This window comes from Rhinopithecus bieti, unplaced genomic scaffold (assembly GCF_001698545.2).
Source record: "Rhinopithecus bieti isolate Rb0 unplaced genomic scaffold, ASM169854v2 scaffold_5260, whole genome shotgun sequence".
Classification (NCBI taxonomy): Eukaryota; Metazoa; Chordata; class Mammalia; order Primates; family Cercopithecidae; genus Rhinopithecus; species Rhinopithecus bieti.
Window position 1 is genome coordinate 1,948,261 of NW_016805896.1, and position 21,789 is coordinate 1,970,049.

A 21,789-nucleotide genomic window follows, 5' to 3' on the forward strand; every position below is an offset into this window, starting at 1 on the left:
ATAGTTGTAGTTACCTTTTCGAAAAAATGGTTAATGCCCTATCTATTGACAGATGGATCTATTGATGGATAAACTTCATTTAACTTTAATGAAGTTACTAGTGTCCTGTCAAGGCTTCCTGACTCAAGTTTCTGATGTACAGAACCTAGCACTCTTCAGGCATCTCCCCTGTTGTATAATCCCTGCTTTATTTTGGCGCTTCAAGCAGAACTGGTTCACGTGCAGCAATAGGAAAATCCGACATTCAGGCCTTGAATGGTTCACATGACGCAGTGAAAACGGTCGATTTAGAACCTCCCCAGTCCTGATTTTTTCTTTTCTTTCTTTCTTTTTTTTTTTTGAGACGGAGTCTCGCTTTGTTGCCAGGCTGGAGTGCAGTGGCGCGGTCTTGGCTCACTGCAACCTCCGCCTGCTGGGTTCAAGCGATTCTCCTGCCTCACCGTCCCAAGTAGCTGGGATTACAGGCACGCGCCACCATGCCCAGCTAATTTTTGTATTTTTAGTAGAGATGGGGTTTGACCACATTGGCCAGGTTGGTCTGTGAACTCCTGGTCTGTGATCCGCCCGCCTCGGCCTCCCAAAGTGCTGGGATTACAGGCGTCAGTCACCAAGCCCCACCTCCTAGTTCTGATTTTCAAAGGTATGACGCATGTGTCCTGCTCCTGCGGAGGGGCGTCGAGCCGTCGCGCCGTCGCGCCACATACGTCACACGCTATTCGGCAAGCGTTGCTGCGTAAACGGCGGGGGCGTGTCTTTTGGCTCCTCCGCGTGTAGTTACCTGAGAAACGCGGGAAGTTGGGCCCGGAGACTGTTGCTCTGGTTGTCCAAGTTGTTTTATTATTTCTGGAGAGAGCTGTAAGCTTGTGCGGGGTCTCAGATCCTGAGGCCGACTCGGTTTCTGGCGCGGTGTGATGGAGGTAGTGGAGGCCGCCGTCGCTCAGCTGGAAACTCTGAAATTCAATGGCACCGATTTCGGAGTTGGCGAAGGTCCGGCGGCGACGTCTCCGGGCGCTGCCCCTGCGCCAGGGACACAGCAGCGGCTACAGTCGTTTGAGGGGTCCCCGGACACTGGGCAGACCGTGGAGGTTAAGACTGCTGGTGAGCAGCCTCTGCAGCCCGTTCTGAACGCAGTCGCGGCCGGGACCGTAGCGTCGCAGCCGCAGCAGCAGCCGCCGCCAGCTGAATCGCCGGCCTGCGGAGACTGGGTCACCTCTCCAGGAGCCAGAGAGCGGGCCCCGAACTCCTTGGAGACCTCGGACTCGGATTCGGACTCGGACAGGTCGGGTGCCTAGGTGACCCGGAGCTGTGGGGAGAGGTCTTGTATGACGGGCGGGGTGGCCGGGGCCTAGGAGCCTAGAGGTTGCCCGTGTGGGCCCTGGAGGGTGGGCAGGTCGCTGGTGCTCCGGGCTCCTGTGTTGAAGTATTGGCTCCGACTGCCCTTTATTCGCTGCCTTTCACAGCAGGTCGCGTTGTGAATCTGAGCTTAGTACTCACTTCTTTCCTAAATTTGGTAGCCTGAAGAGTTCTATGTATAGATCGTATCATTTTTAGTTAGACTTTAGAAAACCCGAGGATCTTAGGTTGTTTCCGTAACTACTCAGTTCAGGCTGTACTTTTGTGGTTATAATTGAGTTTTGTGTCAGATCTGAATTTTTTTTCCCATTACATGTAGGCTTTGTTTTTTGAACCACATACATTGAGGATCAGGAAAAGGATTATTTTGTGTGTTTCAGAGCTGGCTCTTGACGATTACGTTAATTTGTAGAATCGTAGGGAACACGTGTTTGTGAAAGTAGCTAAACAGTGTTATTTAGTAGTATTTTATGCTTCTTACGTTTTGCGAGAGCTTTTCCCTCTTGCCCCCACTTCTGTCTTTTAAATACAAAACCTTTGGGCTGGAGAGGACTCCAGCATGTGGGATGTTACTAAACAACACTGAACATTGTCTACAAATAGTTGAGTGTGTTGAGTGGGGTACGGAACAGGTTAACAAGATAGACACGTGTTAAGTAGGTGAGTAGTTTAGTTTTTAGGGAAGTCGTCAGCAGAGTGGGAATGAAGAAGGCTGAAGGTAGGAGAGGGTATGAAATGGACTGGGAGGTGGAAGTAACAACTGTAGACAAGGTTGGATTTCTCGGCAGTACTAAGATTGCAGTATAATCATCTTGTGGGATTTCAGAGCTCATTGTACTAGCAAAGAAAAGTAAATGGCAGATAATTCGGGGATACGGTTTGAAAGCAGAAGGGATATGGCTTCCTAATAGGCCAACTTAGTGTGAGGATACTACTTCTGACTCTTTGTGGGTGATGGCAGAGGATACCAAATATTTGAAGAAGTCAAAAGGGATACAACTTTTTGCCAGTTAACAGCAGTGAAATCAAATGGAAACTGAAGGGGAGAAGCAGGTTCCGTTAGTATAATGCACTTTTTCTTGTTTTAACTTGCTGTGAGTGTGGGTGTATAGGCCGTTCGTACAAAGGTGGCCAATACGCTGTCAGAGATTGGACATGAAGTTTAGAGACGTCATAGCCGAAAATTTAGGCGTTAATGTCACATGGATGATGATTGAAATCATTAACATGTACGGGATTATCCATGAAAGTAGTACAGAAAGAAGAGAAAGTGAGGATGGAACCCTTAAAAATAATATATAAAAGGCTTGAAGTGAGGAGCCAACAAAACAGAATTTAAACTGAGACAGTGGTTGCTGTTAATGATAATTTCTGTGGAAGATAAGGACCAAATGAGTTTTCAGAAAGTAGAACGGTCTACATACTTTAGTAACTGAGGATTTCCCAAGTTGTCTGTAGACTGAGAAGAAACTCAAGCGATCTGGCAAGTAAGCGATCTGGTTATTGGTGTCTAAAAGAGGTGCCATGCCCAGAATTCCCTTTTTTTAGTGATTTGTCACATGCTTGCTTATACTCACGTGTATGATATGTGAGACTGTTGTAATAAGAGGATCTGGGTTATAGCAGAGGTTTGAAAATGTTACTGGTAAACTAAAGACTACTTTCCCAATACCATATCAGCTTTGAAGTGCTAGCTTTTGAATTAAAACAGCAGTAGTAAACATGTAGTAAAGTTGATATTTTTTAATTAAATAATCTTATTTTAATATTATTAGAATAAGCAATAATAAACATGTATTAAAGTTGATATTTCTTAATTGAATAATCTTAATTTAATATATAATAATACTGGACTATTTTTTTTAACTGTTTTCTTCCCTACAGTGAAACAGATTCAGATAGTTCAAGCTCATCGTCTTCTTCCTCATCCTCCTCATCGTCGTCCTCTTCCTCTTGTATATCACTTCCCCCAGTGCTGTCAGATGGAGATGATGACTTACAAGTTGAGAAGGAAAATAAGAATTTTCCTCTTAAAACAAAAGATGAATTACTTCTTAATGTAAGTACTTAGATTTATTAAGTTTAGTTGGCATGTTTTAAAACATATTCTGGTACCGATATTGATCGTATCTGCTCCATAAATTTGAAGTTCATTCTCAGCCTAACCGGCATGCTTTTGGCATGCCTTGGCTTTCTTATATAAAAGACTAGTGATCTGTATAATTTCTTAGGTAACCTCTAACTCTGCTGACATTTGATAATTTTTCCAATTGTGGCATCAACTTCAGCTTTGAACTTTACATTTTTTACATTTCCTAGAAAAAGATATTTCTTATGTCGATTTGCTTTCTGGTTGTTTTTTTTTTTTTTAGGATCTGCAAGTCAGAAAATTTTGCTCAATAGCAATTGAAATTTTCTTTTTAATTGACTGCATTTAGAGAAGTAGAAGGTGAAATTTGAAGGGTTGAGCTTGTTAGGATTCCTACTGAAGTTTTGGAGTGTTTTATTATTATAGTTGGAGAAAACTTGTTAATTGTAAAATGGTTATTTATTGGCACTTGATAGGTTTGGTTTGCAAAGTTAACTCTTGCAAGGTTATTTCCTCTTATGCTGTAAACATCCTTGTGAGGATGATGTTAGTCTGATTGAAACCTATAACCCAAGAGGAAAGTCTTCTCAGAATTTCAGAATGTAGGCTATATTACCACATTTTTTTTCCAGCTCTGCATATACTTTTAATTATTAATGCTTTAAAAATATTTAATGGTCACTAATCATTCTTATATAACATTTACATTGATAAGATAGTTTAATGCAAGATTTGAAAATATAAAGCCTACAGGCACTCAGGAACCTTTTCATGAATGGATTCTATCAGTCTTAATTATTTCTTTTTCTCTACTCATAACAAGAAATTCTCATCTCGCTTATCCTTTATACATTGAAAATCTTTGGATTTGTATGCAGCTTCATCAGTGGCTCGTATTTTCGTGCTACAGATATGTTAATATTTCTTAGTGGTCTTTGTACACAAAGGCTCCCAACATAACTATTTTCTGAAAGTAGGAGACTTGTTTCGTCTTTTTTGCTTGTCTCTTGATCACCTTTCTACATAAGTTCCTTTTAGACTATAATAACCAACAAAGAAAAGACCACAGTACTTCTGTAAATGCATATATATCGTTGTCTTATCTTACTAGATTTGGAATTCTTACCTTGGGAATTTCTTCAAATTTAGTGCAAAGTCTTAGCGTATTTGTTTAGGTATTTTTTCTGAACAGAATGTCCCTGTTTTCATCAGGAAATCACAAAGGATTTGTGGCCACAGGGAGTCTAGGAACAAATTATTTGAGGACTGAGTTCATATGTGATCCTTGTAACTCCCATAGTACCCAGTGGAGTGCTTTACAGATAATAAGTTCTCAGGCCAAAGTAATTTATGATTATAGAATGAGTGTGAGGCATTTTATATTTATTAATTCTTTAAGAAATTATTATGGCACACCTGCCATTTGCCGGGTGCTGGAAACAAGACCAATCCAATTTCTGCTCTTGTAGTGTCTAATGGAGGGACACAGACAGTAAATAAAGTGGAGACAAACAAATTTAATTGCTAAAAGTGCTATTGAATTGTGTGAATGTATGTTTGCCTCAAAAGACAAAATTCCATTTGAATGTTGTTAGATTTTCCAACTTGGAATGATGGGTTGGTCTGTTCCTTTCTGAGACCATTTCAATGGATCTTTGGGAATGATGAAAGAGGGAATTGTAGTCTTTATTTGGGAAACTTATTAGAAGTCCTTCAGACCACTGTGCTGCTAGAGATAGGTAGAGGAATTGATGCGTTTCCCAGTCTGCACTAAATCTCTGGCTTATAGGTCTGAAAGAAGGTACAAGGACTTCTTCAGGGTTTCAAATCTTAAGTTTGGGGGAAAAGAATGGCTTTGTCCTGAGTACAAAAGCTAGTGTATAGTTACAGGTATGTAGTATGTTTTAAGAGTCTGCCTCTTTCTCAGGGCTGGCATTTTGACCACTGACAGACTCTTGCATGAAAGTCATGGAGATGACTTTTGCTGGCCTATGGTCTGTTACACAGCCTTGAACAGATCATTGAGGCTAGTGGAATGGATTTTCAGATTGCTTGGCTGTGAGTCACGTAGTCACTCCTGTTTGTGTAGGCGAGTGTGTAGGAGAGAGTGAGGAGAGCATGTGTAGGAAAATGAACACTTGAAAGCACATGGGCTAGTGCGAGAGGGTGGGAATCTGTAAGAGCTAGTTGACAGAAAGAGAGTGTGAATGTGTATGTATTGTGAGGAGGGTGGGATGTTGGGTGTAATATCAGCCCCTATATAAACCACATGGAATGGTTTATCTTTCACAGGAAAGGGAGCTTATATCCATTCCAAAAGGGGATACTGGACAGACAGTAGTAATGGGTTATACTCTATGGAGGGCAATGGAAATACTTGGACGTGGTTATCATGTATGATTTATGTTGGACTCATTGTTAGGAGGAACAGAGACTCATATTACCTCAGGAGAACTGGAGGTTTATTAGAAAGCAGCTGGGAACGAAGGCAGCTATGAAGGCTAGTCACACTGTTTCTTTTACATGCCTCTGGATAGTCTCACAGTTATCTGTCATTTTATTCTTTCATTATTGACTGGCTTCCTCTGTTTATCTGTAGATTTTTTTTGTGGGGGGAGGGGATGGGAGGACAGACAGAGTTTTGCTCTTGTCGCCCAGGCTGGAGCCCAGTGGCTGATCTGGACTCACTGTAACCTTCACCTCCTGGGCTCAAGCGATTCTCCTGCCTCAGCCTCCCAAGTAACTGGAATTACAAGCGCCTACCACCACGTCCGGCTAATTTTTGTATTTTTAGTAGAAACAGGGTTTCACCATGTTGGCCAGGCTTGTCTTGAACTCCTGACCTCAGGTGATCCACCCACCTTGGCCTCCCAAAGTGCTGGGATTTCAGGCGTGAGCCACCGTGCCTGGCCAGATTTATCTTTTTAATTCTAGGTTATACATGAATTTCAGTATCTCTGGCTCTAAAAATGGCGTCTTTTGCTTTCAGTGTCCCATGAACTGGCTATTAGTGTTGTATTTCCTTGCTTACTTTTGGGACAATTCTGTTATTTAACTTAGTGTTTTTTTTTTTTTTAAATGATAATCCATTCTTTCTGGGAAGTGTCTCCTCTCCACAACTAGTACTAGCTGGTGTGGTATGTGCCATTTTGTTCAGGCCTCCTGATATGTCACTTAGACTTTTAGGCAGTGGAGGTTGTGTATCTTAGCTAGATGGAGCTTCAAGCTCTATGTGGTCTATTAATTTAACTAACAAAATTCTGAAGAAAATTAATGAACTTTTCTGCTAAAAGGTATACACAAATTAAAATGTGCCAAATAGTTAAAACCAATTTTAGAATTTGTGCTGGACCTTCAGGGATCTGGACATAGACATGCCCAATTTAGCCCAATTTAGCCTGATTTAACCCAATTTTACATCCAGCCACTTTCTAAAGTGTTTTCTAACAGTTTCCTGTTGTCACTTAGGCATGCTTAGCTTAATTTTTACCTCCATTTAGTCTGTGTCTCAAGCAGGAATGTCACCTCTCTGGATCTATCCCTTTAAATCTTTCCATTGTGGGTTGTTTGATCTCTGTGATCTAACTATGTACAATGCAGATCTTTAGGTATATGAGAACTACAGTGAAGTAACTTTATGATTGTTCTTAAACCTTAGAAAGATGTAATTTTTAAAATTAGGTCATAACCAAATCTTGCCATCCCAAGATGTGGTTATAACCCAGTTTTTTTTTTTTTTTTTTTTAATGTGAGGGTATGGTAAGGGGGAAGAGAGTAAAAGAGGAATTAGTGAGCTAGTGAGCTATAGTGGCAGTGAAAAAGAGTCTTAAGTGGCTCTCTTCATAATGTCGCAAATAATAAGTTTAGATAAAATTATTCTTTTAGACATAAATAATTCTTTAATGCTCAGAAGGTTTATATATAACCTACACAGTCACTGTAAGCAGCATACATATTACAGCTTTGGAACTACATTGAGCCGCATAGGATATATTTAGTGTTTCGATGAATTGGAAAATTGAGGTTCTTTTTAAACAATTTTCTCAGCCATTTATGCCCTGAATTCTTCATTCAAATGTATCAAGTGTAATTAAAAATGTAGGGTCATCAAAACGTTTGGGATTATAATTTTTAAAGTCTTAAACAGAAATGAGTTTTATAAATTAGTGCCCATTGTTTTCTGAAAACCTGAAAAGCTTCACGTAACATTTAAAAATTATAAGCACAATGTTTATGGAGATAAGAAATGGATAATACTTCAATAGGGATAATAATGTGTATTTAGGCGTATAATGTAGCATGACCAAGAAAAAAATTAATATTTCTTGGCAATTTTGGGGGAAATTTAGCTGTCATGCTTTGGTGACTGCTTATTTCATAAAATAAGTACATTTGGTAGTTAGGTTGAGTACACTCTACTCTCCTGATTGTGGCAGTGTGGACACATTCTAAAATGTCCTAACATGAGTGTATGGAAATATCTGGACCACCTCAAGCAGTTAGAAGTTGCAGTAGAATATTTCATGCCTGTTTGATCTCCCATCATATATGAAATTGTATTGCATCTTGGTCTACACTTAGTAATTATCAATTGAATATATTGTTTTCAAGACCTAACTTGGTTTATAAGTTTTGTCCTGAATGCAGGCCTCTTTTAACTTAGGCTTTTATTACTATATGTATATTTTGAACTATTAAATTCCATTTTGAATACACTTTGGTAGCACTTATTAACATTATTCCCAAAGTGCTTGTTATTTAAGCAATGGTTTATATACTTAAAGGAGATCATTTTTCATTAATATTCAATAGTGTTCTTCAAAAATAATTAATAGATTTTTTAAATTAAAGTTTTATATTTTACAGAATATTTCAGTAAAGCTTATGTGAGGCATGAATGATTCCATAAACATTAAATAAATACTGTCTCATTCAGTAGAGTATCCATTTATGTCCTGTGTATATACATATATAATTATCACATAAGAAGCTTTCAATTTTTTAGATTCCCCCATTCCTCAGTAGTTTCTAATAAGTGAATTCTACTGATTGCTTTAGAAGATAAAGACAAATGTCTGTTCAAGAACAATGAAACTAAAGAGTGAGCATACACACTTTAGCTGAAAGTAAAACGACACCAGGGAGTTAATGGCTGAATGTCAGATGAATGGTGTACTGCACATAAGAAGTGACAGGATTGAGTGGAAGGGGAGATAAGGATTTCTGAAAAATTTGGGCTGATACTCCGTGGCATTTTACAATTATTTGGCAGTCCTTTTATCTTAGTGATATATAAAATTAGTGTCTTAAAGTTGATGAACTATGGACTCAATTAACATAAAAGATAGGCTTAAAGTTATATTCATTGTTGGAGGTTTTTTCCTTGTTGAGATGGATTATAGTTTTATATTTAAACAAATTAAATTTTGAAGGTGTTCTTATGAATTTTGTTTCTCTTAACAGTAATTTTAGAGAAAAACAAGATAATAGTGTATTCGTTTAAAAAAGAAATATCTCAAGACACTTCAAAGAAATGTTGACCCTCATTTTTTAATTGACTTCTCTGTGTCTTAAGTTTAGTGTCATACACAATAGGGTAATTAATGAGGGGACTAATGCTTACTGGTGATAAATAGCTGAGTTTCATGGAAACTTGTAAAATTACTTCCACTGAATAAGTTAATGAATTAGACTACATGTTAAGTATGGTCATAGTTGACACAGAGTTTACAGACCTAATCCATTTTTTTTCCAATATGTTTTACCAGCTATAGAGAAAAAAAAATTCAGTCATGGCTCTCAGTACTCCAGTGATTGGATCCTACTTTCCAACCATATCTGAAAAGTGAAGGCTCACCTAATAGCATCAGGTAATTAATTGGCTGCCACGTGCATGTCCTGTGTTGGGTAATATGAGAAAAGTGGTTAGATAATTTCATTCCACCTTCGTCGCTTTTCTCGATTCTCCCCAAACTGACACCAAAAAGGTTTAGTTTTCATTTGGAATGTTTGATTCCTTCTCCCACCAACCTCTGCTGTCCTTTTCCCATATTTGTGAGTGAAAATCCTACTGAAGGTTCTTTATATAATTTTGCTTTAGAAAGTCATCAATTTACTGATACTGTTTTTTGCTCAATAAGCCTTCACAAATGCTAGAAAGGTCAATAGTGTTGTAAATTATAAATGTTACCTTCTCAGAGGGCCACTTTTGACGTATTAGCTCCTTCCATTTTTGCATTGGAAGTTCTAGGCACCCATCTTTTGACTGTTATGTCTATAACTTCATTTTTAATAGGATGGATTTTTAATGTTATGTGGTACTCTTTTGAATATTTTGCTTAACTGAGTAACCTTGTAGACCATACAGATGTTAGAAAATTGAAATATAATAATCTTACAACACAGACAATAATTGCTCTTTCATGGATATTCCAGAAGTGAGGTTAGGATCTTGAATTTCTTTAATGCCATCATTATGAATATCTGTTATCACAGAAGCACGGTAATTGTTTTGTTAGAATCTAGTCTATAATTTCTGTATTAATGTGTTACCTTTTTGATTACATGCAGTTGGATATTTAAATTGTTGTTAGCCATTTGTATAACTGTTTCAAACTTTTGTTCAGTTTCCTTACTATTTGTAGGTAAGAAAAATGAAACCAGAAAGAAAGAGATTTGTCTGAAGTCATATTAGTGGGGACGAACAGATTCTGAACTAGTAATAGATACATTCCAAACTTCTGTGTTTTTAGTATTTGTGGAGACCTGCATAGCAACATTGGAATCTGGTCATTTGGACTTTCGCATTATTTAGTTTCTGAATAATAATCATGTAGCATATTTTCTCAAAGTGAAGGATGAATGAATCATCTAATGTAAGCTTTTGAAAATTGCTTTTGCTTGGATTATATTGCCTCTCAGTAAAGCCTTTGACTTGGAACTGTGTAGTGTGTAGGAAATAAATGGTGGAGCTTCTTTAGTATGTTGAATTTTAGTAGTTCATTTGCCAAATGCTGTGATGTTTGGGAATGTTTATTTCCATGCAGGCTTTTCATTTGCTAATGATGTGAATGAAATAGTTTTCTTCCTTTCCTTTTCTACTCTTTGTTATGTATAGAAGTATTGAATAAATGGATCCAGAAAAACTTTTTCCTGTTCTTTGATTTTTTGTTAGTAAACATTTATAATAATTTTATTTGTATGATAAAGTAGTTACTTCTAATCGCAGATAATGTACATCCAGAACAGGTTTTTGTTGCATTTTAATTTTGGGAAACAATAAAATTTAAATATACATTTATCACACATCTTCATTTCCCAAGTAGAGTATTCAGGTTATCATTAAGACTTCATTAGTAATATGGTGCATGCTGTTAGAATGTGGTCTTAAAATTATACCTGTGTTAATGGCCAGAAATAAATTGATATTATTAATACCTGGGAATGTGTTTTGTAATGGAGGGCTTTTTTGATATGTGAGAATGTAAAGCAGTGCTGTGTAATAGAGCTACAGTGTTGGGGATGTCTATATTGTGCCGTCTTACTTGAAATGTGGCTAGTGTGACTGGAGACTGAATTTTAAATTTTATTTAATCTTAATTAAATTTAAATTTTTATCTAATATTGTGTAAATAAAATAAAAAGTCTTTCCTATCTACTCATCATTCTTCTAACAAGGGTTGTGGGGTATCCAGGCTGATACTTTAATCTTTCTAATCTGCAGTAAATCGCCTTCTCTTTTATTTTTAGTACCCTTGGTTGTTGCTTATGGGTGATGAAGAAGGTCTTTCTATCCCAGGCCTCTCCTATCACCTCTACCTTCAGTTTGCCTTTTACATCTGATTGTTTATACCTTTTATGCCTTTTACATCTGATTGTTTATACCTTTTGTGCACTGCCAGAATGGTCCCACAGTATGTTTTCTGGCCATATTTTCCCCTTTATTGGAGTGTGTCTGTGTTTCTCTTCTCTGTCACACATTTACACCCTTCCCTGAAATGTGGAAAAACAAAGTGATTGATTTTTATTTCCTTAAAGGAGATTTTGTATCTGAGGAGATTTATTCATTATCATAGGAGGGGCAGCAGCTGTGTTATCAGGGAGCCAAATGTTAATCTAATAATTGTAATAATGTTTGCTGCTGCAACCCAGAGGTACCTATGCATCAGTCCTAGGCAGTTAAGCTTCCTTGGAAGCCTGGCTTTTAAATTTTATTTTTGAGAAGGTTAAGTTCAAGCCTTTTTCGTTCTTTGAGGATTCTATATCGGGTTATATTTTCATTATCTGATTTCTGCTCAGACTAAGACTGACTTTTGAGATTTTTGTTAAGCTTGGGCTGAAGAGGTAGGTTAGTTCATTTAATATATATATATTAATACTAAATACCTACTATGCGCTAACCATCTTTTTGGGTGCTATAACAATGAACAAGACTGGGTCCTCGTTGTGAATGGGACTAAAAAAGTCCTTATTATGGTTGGATTTATTGTGTAGTTAGACAAATAGACATTAAGTAAATACAGAAATATTGGATGACAATGTGTTTAGAAAAAAGCAAAGCAGCAGGATAGTTTGATAAAGAATGACTAGGCTTGGTAGTGATACAGTAGATTCAATTTGCTAGTTGAGAAAGAGATGGTGACATTTGGCATTCATAGATCAAGACAAAAATCTTTGCTTTACCTTGTCTGACATGGCTGCCAAGGGAAATTGCTTTTTATACCTTGCAGGGATCTATCCCCTTCGAACCTTTTAAAGTTCTCTCTGAACCCGCCAGACATTTTCATGGAAAGCACATCTCTTGGGTGCCTTCTTGTTGGCATTTGGATTCTTTTTTCCTCTTTGTCCTCCTCTCGCTCTCTCTCTCTTTTTTTTTGAGACAGAGTCTTTCTCTCTGTCACCCAGGCTGGAGTGCAGTGGTGCGATCTCGGTGTCACCCAGGCTGGAGTGCAGTGGTGCCTCCCAGGTTCAAGTGATTCTCCTGCCTCAGCCTCCTGAGTAGCTGGTATTACAGGTGCCTACCACCATGCCCGGCTAATTTTTGTGTTTTTAGTAGAGATGGGGTTTCACCATGTTGGCCAGGCTGGTCTCTGACTCCTGACCTCAGGATCCGCCTGCCTCAGCCTCCCAAAGTGCTGGGATTACAGGCGTGAGCCACCGTGCCCAGCCTGTCCTCTTCTCTTAGCGTGCTCATTTAAAAGAAACAAATAGATCTGTTTTCCCTTAATTCAGACCTCCAAATATGTGCCTTTCTCAAAATTAATATATACTGCTTCATTTAACTGGACTTTCAAAGCAGACTCTGTAACAGGCTCTTAACCTGGAATTGTACAAGGATGGTTTCACTTATCTCTTACGTATTTTGTATATACTATTTAGTTTTTATATACCTTTTATGTTTTGTGGAGTATTTGGGGTGAGACTTCATGTGCATCACTTTTATAGGTAGATTCGTTACTATCAAGAGGCAACTTAATGCCATCATTGGCCTTTTTAGGAATGCCCATGAAACTGTACATTCCTATATTACAGAGTACTAGCATCACTGAACTGGTATTGGAAATATGGTGGTGATTTCAGATGACAGTGTCTGTGTCTGTTTTCCCCAAGTTTGGTTCTAAAATCAGAGAACCTTCACCTTTGTGGGCAAAACTTTTCATTCTTCTAGTACATAGGTTGGAAACATGGAACAGCAACAGGAACTAAGAGGGTCTGCCAGACTCTGTTTTTGACCAAAATTGTGAGTCCTTGACTGACTACAAATAATCTGACTTTATATATTTTTGCTTATCTTCCTCATACTGGATGTCTTCTGGTACTCTTTAGAGCAGAACATCAGGACTTCATCAGACCCTGTAGACTGAACTGCTCAACTTATAGAAAATTACGTTATAATAATCTCAAAATGATGAAAGAATATTTGATGAAACTCAATACTTATTTCTGATTTTAAAAATTTCATTAAAATTGGAATCGATGGATACTTTCTTAACCCATTAAAAGAAATTCCAATAAAATGCATCATTATGCTTAGGATTTGGAACATTCCTGTTAGCGATGTCCACTGTCATCACAATTGTTTCGTATTTGAGATTCTGGAATTGTCAACCAGTGTCATCTGAAAAATGAAAGCCGTGATGTACTAATATTGAAAAGAAGAACAACTTATTCTTTGAAAATATGGTTGTATAATAAATATACAAGAAAATTACTAAAAGTAAATTTCAGCATGATGCTTTCTTATTTTCGAGCAATACCCTATAAAGGGTCTATTTGTAATAGTAATAAAATATGTTAAATAGGAATTTATAATAGCGAGTAATATATAAAATAGCTTGGAATGAGCCTAAGCACTTATATAGGACCCTTTATGAAGGCAACTATAACTAAGTGTAATCTCAATCAATACCAATAACACTAATATGACAAAATAGTTCTGAAATGTAGTGAGATAAACATGTGAGAACAGTTAAAAAAATTCCAAGGGGAAAAATATTTATGGAGTGGGTAAAGGAACCAGCTCATCATCTCAAATATTGAATTGTTTTATGAAAACCACAGTTGTTAAAATATTTAGTACTGACACTGAACTAGATCAGTGAAATTGAATGGAGATTCAGTAAAAAACCCAAATATATAAGTGTACTTAGTATATGTTAAAGTTTGTTTTTCAAATCAGTGAGAGAAAAGATGGATTATTCTACAGCATGTCAGGATAACTGGCTAGTAGTTTGGATGAAGATAAAGCCAATCACTGCTGCACTTTTATACAAGAATAAAATTGTGAATGGACCAAATATGCAAATATTAAAAAAATGAAACTAGAGTAATCAAGAAAACAATAGTTAATTTTAAGTGATTTTGGGATACAGAGGACCTTTCTAAATGTGACACAAGTTTCAAAAGCCAAATATATATATACATACTTGACTACATAAAAATTAAAATGCCAAAGGTTGACTAAACAACTGAAATAGTTTAGTTTAAGTTCTTTAGCTACAAAACATGCTGTGGGGTAAGGGAGTAGATATTTGCTACATATTTGATAAAAGACAAATGTCCTTGAACATCCAAAGGTTTTTTTTTTTTTTTTTAATGAAGTAATAAAAGATAAGCCCTCAAAATATGTAAAGTTATACAAGAAGCAATTCATAACACACATAAAAATGGCCAGGATACATGCAAGGATGTTCACTCTTCCTTATGAAGAAATTCAAATTAAAGCAAGATACTATTTTATATTCATAAGACTGGCAAAGATTTAAAATTTACTTACTAGTAATGGCAAGGGTGTGGGGAAATCTCTCATACATTGTGGAAATGTGAATTGATGTCACTGTTTAAGAAGAAATTTAGCAGTAACTGTCAAAATTTTAAATATGCATGTTTTAGTCTTATCAGGACCACTCAAAATAATCTATCACAGGGGTTACACAAAGATATATGTAAAAGAATGTTGTATCACTGTGTGTAGTGGCAAAAGTTTTAAAAGGGCAGATATATGTTGTGTTAAGCGGCTAGTGTATTATAGTACCACTGATACAGTGGAATATCCTAAGTGTTTAAATAAAATTAGATATGTGTTTTTGTTTGGTATAGAAAGATGTGTAGGGTATGATCGGTAAAAAGGATACCTTGTATTAAAATATGGACATTTTATTTAAGTAAAAAATATTTTGAAGTTAGAATTCAAGTTTATATCTGCATTGTAAATGTATTTGAAAGATACATGTTAACATTCGCTATCTATGGGGCTTGGCATTGGGTGGTTGAAAGGAATAAAGTAGGGGGATTTTTGCTTTTTTACTTTGTATCCTTCCATACTGCTTGAGTTTTCCTTTTGTAAAATAGGAACATGTTTTACTTTTATACTTTAAACAAACAACAAAAGCAAAACAGTATCAGTTTAGATTTATATCAAAGCATAAATATTATATTACATGGACCTTTATTCCTCATAATAGAAAATATAAAACCAGGGGCCTTTCATGCTGGTTAAATAGCACTTATTTATTTGAGAATATTCAACCAGTAGGCTTTATCCCAATCCAAAAGTAATGAAATTTTTGTTTTAAATCTTATAATATGGCCAGGCAATGGGACAGATTTTATCACTGTACTTCTGAATTAGCAAATGACATTTGCCACTTACAAGAGGAGCAACTCCCAGAACCAGAGTCAATGTGAAACTCCTCTCACAGTTGTCCTCTGAAATATCATTAAAGTCCTCTTCTCTGCAATCCCCCAAAATTATTGTGAGATTTCTTTAGCTAAGAACTTCTGTAAAAAGGCTATTTAATGTCACAATTTGTTCTAACAACTAAGCTCCCTTCTCCATTCTGATACACACATGAACCACTTTCAAACCATGGTCTTCCATAAGGCTTTCCATGTTTAATATGATGAAAGGGTAAGTGGTTATTCTCTCTTTAAAAGTACTCATAAGAATTCTGATGGATAAAACAAATAATTTCCTCTAACACCAGGCAGACTAACCATACAAAGGCACGTTGCTGACTTCCTTCTGCATCAGTTGGTTGAGACCCGTAGTGTTGCTATCCATAAGTAATCCTTTATCAGAAAATAGCATATCCCAGAAACAAAATGTATTTTACATGTCTGCTTATCAACTCTGGTTGAATGATTTTAACGACCTAGTTTAAGTTTCCATAGGGTAATATGATTACTCAAGATGCATTCATCTGCAGTATACTTCGTGTTATGTAGGTTTTCACATCTTTTCCAACATTTCTTGAAAAGTTATCCTTCTCCCAGTTGAACTCCTAAAATGCCGTTGGTAGGGTCTTTGCACTTCAAGCCATCTTGAGGAAAAGCTTCCTTCTGAGAGTTATATCATTTGGCAAGGGTCAAGAACAGAAAGCTGTGTTTTTAATCTAAAGGCTAAGGTCAGATTTATTCTTAGATTTCTCTTCAGATTCATCTGTACTTCAATATCTAGTTTCCATAGCAACTGAGATGCACTTTGCAGCTGGGTAAGAAAAGAGAAATCTTTAGGTGTAAAGAAACTTACTTTTTAAACCTGGATAGAGAAGGTATCAGGCAACACCTTCATAGTTTTTATAGGCTAAAGCCTGCGTTCTTTTTTCAGGACTTCAATATTTCACTGATAGGTGTCATTTCCTTTTTCATGAAGGCCATTCAACTCTTTTTGACACAGTCCCAGAAAAGATTGCTGCTTCTGTGTTCTATTTAATCACAGTCAAACTAATTAATTAACCAATTTAACAAGACAGCTAAAAGAACTTCTGTGGAAAAATTATAGTTACCAGTAGAATTATTTCTTTTCAAATGGAATGTGTCTGGCTGATAATAGCCTTTTTTACAGGAAGTAGGTAGTCTCTTGTTCAAGTGTGACTGAAAGAATCTAGAATAGTACTTACGTCTATTCTTAGTCTAACTGAATTTGGGGTGTATACTTGAGACCTGTTGAGTCACTTAGGTGGAAAAATGTTGGAGGGAGAGAAGTACTATCACAAGTCTTTGCAACCACTAAAAGGATAACATTAAAGAGATGCTCTAAGCACTTAATGTTACATTTTCAGAGATGTGTAGCACTTTAAATGGAAATTTTATTTTTTTTAAGTTGTTGAAGCTGGAGGAAGTTTAATGTTTTGTTTTGTTTTGTTTTTTAATTATAGGAACTGCCTTCTGTTGAAGAACTCACTGTTATTCTGCCTGAAGATATTGAGTTAAAGCCTCTTGGGATGGTTTCAAGTATTATCGAACAACTAGGTATGTTAAGAATTTTATTAATAAAAATTATATCCAAACACACATTAATAATTGAATCAGTGACTTTTGACTAGCAAATTTTCTTAGACATACGTAATTAACACTTTATAGTCATTAAGTTTGAAGAGATAAAATTCTGTTTTCATATACTAAAATTATATATAAATACAGTTTCTTTATAAAAATTTAAATGTCTGCTTTTACTGACATACTTCCTCCGAAATTTCCTTTGATTTGGTTTATTAGTTTTCTAATGTTGCTATACCAAATGACTGCAGACCTAGTGACTTACGACAGCACAATTTTGTTATACAGTTCTCATGTGGGTCTCAGTGGGCTTAAAATCAAAGATGTTAACAGGGCTGAGTTATTTTCTGTAGGTACTAGGGGAGAATCTTATTTCCTCACTCTTTCTGGGTTCTAGAGCCTGCCCACATTCCTTGACTTTTGGCTCTCTTTCTTCATCCTGAAGGCCAGTAATGTAACGTCTGTCTCTGAGCCTTCTTCCATTATCTCACCTCACTCTAACCATACATGGAAAGGTTCTCTGCTTTTAAAGACTTTTTAGATTGAGTTTACCTGCATAATCCAGGATAATCTCCCCTATCTCATGGTCCTTAACTTTAATCACATCTGCAAAGGTTCTTAAACATGTAATGTATTTACAGATTAGGGTATTAGAGTGTGGATGTCTCTGGGGGAGCACCTTTGATTTTGTCTTAAAAACACATAAGAAAGTTTTGTGATTTAATACTGTTATTGGCATGAAATATGAAGCTGCTGAGTTATAAGAGAACTTAATATTTTAGATTTCTTTAGCCCCAACATGTGAGGTTGTTATGTGAGATTTTTGTTAATGCAGGTACTGTTAACTCATAGTAGGATATGCCGGAGAATAGAACTCAGGACTGACAAAGTAATAGGATTTTGGAACTGTGAAGAGGACCTAGATTGCCCACCAGCCTCCACAGGACCTAAGGAAACAGAAAAATTCAAGTCAGTTGCTCTTAGGACCAGTTGTATAGTTAGTCAGTGATAGAAATAGGACTTTTTCTTTTGACTTTTTTCTAACAGTGTCTATATTGATATTTTAAAAAATTAATACTTACCTGATTTTGTACTTTTTTAGTTTATTAATAAAATGTAGATTAAAATGAATCTTCTTTTCAAAATAATAATTAAAATTCTTTCCATGATTCTGGAATCATTACATTTACTAGTTTTAGAGTTATCTTATGGTATTTAATAATATGTATAGATAAACAGGCTAGTAATTTCTTGATTATTTAGTATGATTTAAACAAGTATTAGACTTGATGTATACAGAAAAATTTTAGGTCATAATGTTGATTCTCAAAAAAAAAAATGTAAACTATGACATACATGGAATAATGCATGTCATTTTTGCATTTTTAACAATACTATTTTGACTAACATAGACTAAAAAAATTCTCAACCTAATGGGAATAAAGAGTAAATGGATCAAAATCAGTACATGCTACTATTGCAGATTTAACTCAAAACATGTTGCCTCTTGATCTGTTGCTTATGTGTATATTTGGAATTCGGAAGTACTGTTTTTTTTAATAGAGATTAGGTCTTGCTATGTTGCCCAGGCTGGTCTCAAACTCCTGGGCTCAAGCCATCCTTCCTTGTCAACTTCCCAAAGTACCTTCAGTACTTCATATCTGTCTGTAAATTGGTTTACTACTGATTATTCCCTTAGTGTACATGGTGTTATCTGTGTAACGTAACAAAGTGTTCTTACTTGTGGCTCTGATTTTCTGAAAATTTATTGAGAGTGTGTTTGTGTGTGTGTGTGTGTGTTCTCTTTGTTATGGTAGATCAGTTCTTTAACATTTGTGTCATTTAAAAGAACTGGAGATTTGGAGATTATGCTTTTGCTTTTGAGGAGGGAATTTTCATGTAATGATAAAATTACTGTGAGCTCTAGCACTTTTACTTCTTCTTTTCATAGGAAGATGCTTTTGTGAAGCCTTTTATTTAACATTTTGTATACCATTAACTAAACAGTGCTTCGTAGAAAATAATTTTAAGAGTGAGAAAGAAGACTAATTTCTTTTAAAACAGTTTTACAACTAAACGTGATTACACTATTTTGGTAAAATTACTTGAGAATATGTGCATAGCTTGAATTTGTTGACTCTTTAATGGATGATTCAGATTTTCTGTAGGATTTGTATTTTAATTTTTTTCCCTTAGAGTTGTAGCTTTTATGTTAAAATAAGTATAAAACATTTCCCAGTGCTATTTGGTAATAAGTAGACTTTGTTTACTGAAGAGAATTGGTTAATGAGGTAATAATCCCACCTTCAATTTTATTTTAAATTATATTGGAATTAAAGCTTAGATTTTCATTGAAATTCTACATTCTCTTATAAGTAAATCTTGAAGTAATCTATTTTATTTTTCAGTAATAATTGAATCTATGACTAACCTACCTCCAGTTAATGAGGAGACTGTAATTTTTAAAAGTGATCGACAAGCAGCAGGAAAGGTTTGTAAAACATTTCAAATCTTACAAATTATTCTATTTATTGTTTTTTTCTGACTTTCCCCATCAGTTCTCAGAAGAGTTTATTTAGTTTAATTGATGGACAATCTAGAGCTCTCTAGTTTGAATACATTCTTGATTTCCTTCAGTACTTCATATCTGTCTGTAAATTGGTTTACTACTGATTATTACTCTTTGCCGCATGAGTTATTAAATACACATGTATAGAATTCTTTCCTAGTGTTTGTCAGATAACTTGCTAGGCAGTGAGTCTACGTAATGCATAGCACATCGTTTCCTACCCTCCATATACCCAGCTGAGTGAAGAAGACTTCCCATAGTATAATAGCTCTTAAGCATTTTTGTCTTGTGAGCTTCTTTGAATAGTGGCTCTCAGCCTTTTCAGACTTTGACTTCCTCAGGTGGAAGCTCAGTGTGGAATCTTTTCCAAATAGAAAAATATTTCACTGACAGCAGTGAATTGTCACTGTAAGAACATCTTGGGGAATTACAAATATGTGCACTTGAGTAATTACTGTAAGATTTGGTCCCTTTTAACATCTTTCTGATATAACAACCCTGCACATCCACCTTAATATAGAAAACTGCGCACTTTACCCAGCAAGTAGGCAATTCTGACTGGTCGGCAGAAGACATAATAACTTTCTAAAATCAAGAATATAAATACTAAGTAAGTATTTCCCGGCAATAGGGACAGTTTTATTCACCTTGATATTCCCCATTGTACCTAGTACAGTTCTTTGGAAATTATTTTTGCCAAGTAAATGTGTATTGAGTTGAATACAAACAAGAAAGGAGCTATTTGTGATTTTAATGACTGTTGTCTTTTTTTCTTAGTACCTAACTTAAGACAATTTTAATCTGAAAATACTCAACACTTTGCTAAATTAAAACCTCTAAACAGGCATTTTTTTGTATTTTCCACTACATTTGAATTTCTAGACCTGTAAATGTGACTAATAATATTAATATTCAGCTGTCATTTAACTTTGAAAGGAGTCAGTTAAAATATAACATTTACACCTCTAACTTTAGTTATATGGCATAAGCCTGTTGACAAAAATTAAATCTATTTCTAATTTTACACAGAATGCCTTATAAATGCTTTTGAAAGAGTATGTGACAAGTCTTTGAAAAATACTTGATTATAAATCTAAGTGCCTTGAAATGATTCCCCAAAATAGTAGTGGAAGTAGAGATTAGAAAGTATTTGTTAAACAAACCAGTAAGCACAATATGAAACTGAGTACCTTTTAGATTGTTAGCATGTCTTATCTAAATACTAAATTAGTTTTACCTTCAGTAGCAAGCCATTGAACATCTTTTCCCTCTTCAGTAACACAATAGTAATCAGCTACAGTGATATTTATGTTATCTTTTTAAATTCACTGAAACCCTGCAAGGAAGTAGAATTACCTGTATTTTAAAACTTGAGAAACCTTGCTAAAAAGTCACAAAGCTGAAATGGATGAGATTACAACCCAGGTTCATTTCCCTTCCACCTCCCTTTACCTTCCCCACTGATTAAGGGAGGACAGTCTCAGATTTGTATTCTTACCTTTGCCCTTTAATCCTAATAATTGCTAGGTCTCTTGATAACTAGTGAAATCTGTTTCCTTCTCATATATCAGTGGGTAGGAAATTTTTACTGATTCCTTTTTAAAAGATTGTATTACTGTCTTGTTTGGTAGGATATGATGATTTTCTAGAGGACTATTATATTGATGGAGTGTTGTTCCCCACCCCATCAGTTCTCATGACATATTTCAAGGTAACTTGTGATACAGTAATACACACAGTGATTGAAATGATCAGTTTACCTAATAGATTAGAATACTCTATCTGTATTTTCTTCATTTTTGTTAATGGGAATTGAAAAAAGCACAAAGTGATTGATAAAAGACAATGTTGAGTAAAGGTTCATTTCCTCATTTCCTTTCTCCTTTGGCAGTTTAGCCCAAAGCTGGCTTACCTGGAGAGACATTCTTTAAAGGCTGTTCCCAGGTGGCAGCATGCAAATCTTGGCCCTTCACAGGCACAGCCTGCCAGCATTGTTCCT

The 21,789-nt window shown here is 35.8% G+C and overlaps 1 protein-coding gene across 1 annotated transcript in view; it reads left to right on the forward strand.

The window, feature by feature from the left end:
* Positions 1 to 521: 521 nt before the first annotated feature.
* Positions 522 to 21,789, forward strand: part of NAF1 (nuclear assembly factor 1 ribonucleoprotein) — a 40,571-nt gene continuing 19,303 nt past the window's right edge. The window contains 4 exon segments of the mRNA XM_017873956.1: positions 522 to 1,279; positions 3,238 to 3,412; positions 17,101 to 17,194; positions 19,630 to 19,712. Of these exon segments, the coding sequence (XP_017729445.1) occupies positions 912 to 1,279; positions 3,238 to 3,412; positions 17,101 to 17,194; positions 19,630 to 19,712 (720 nt within the window). The 5' untranslated portion in view covers positions 522 to 911.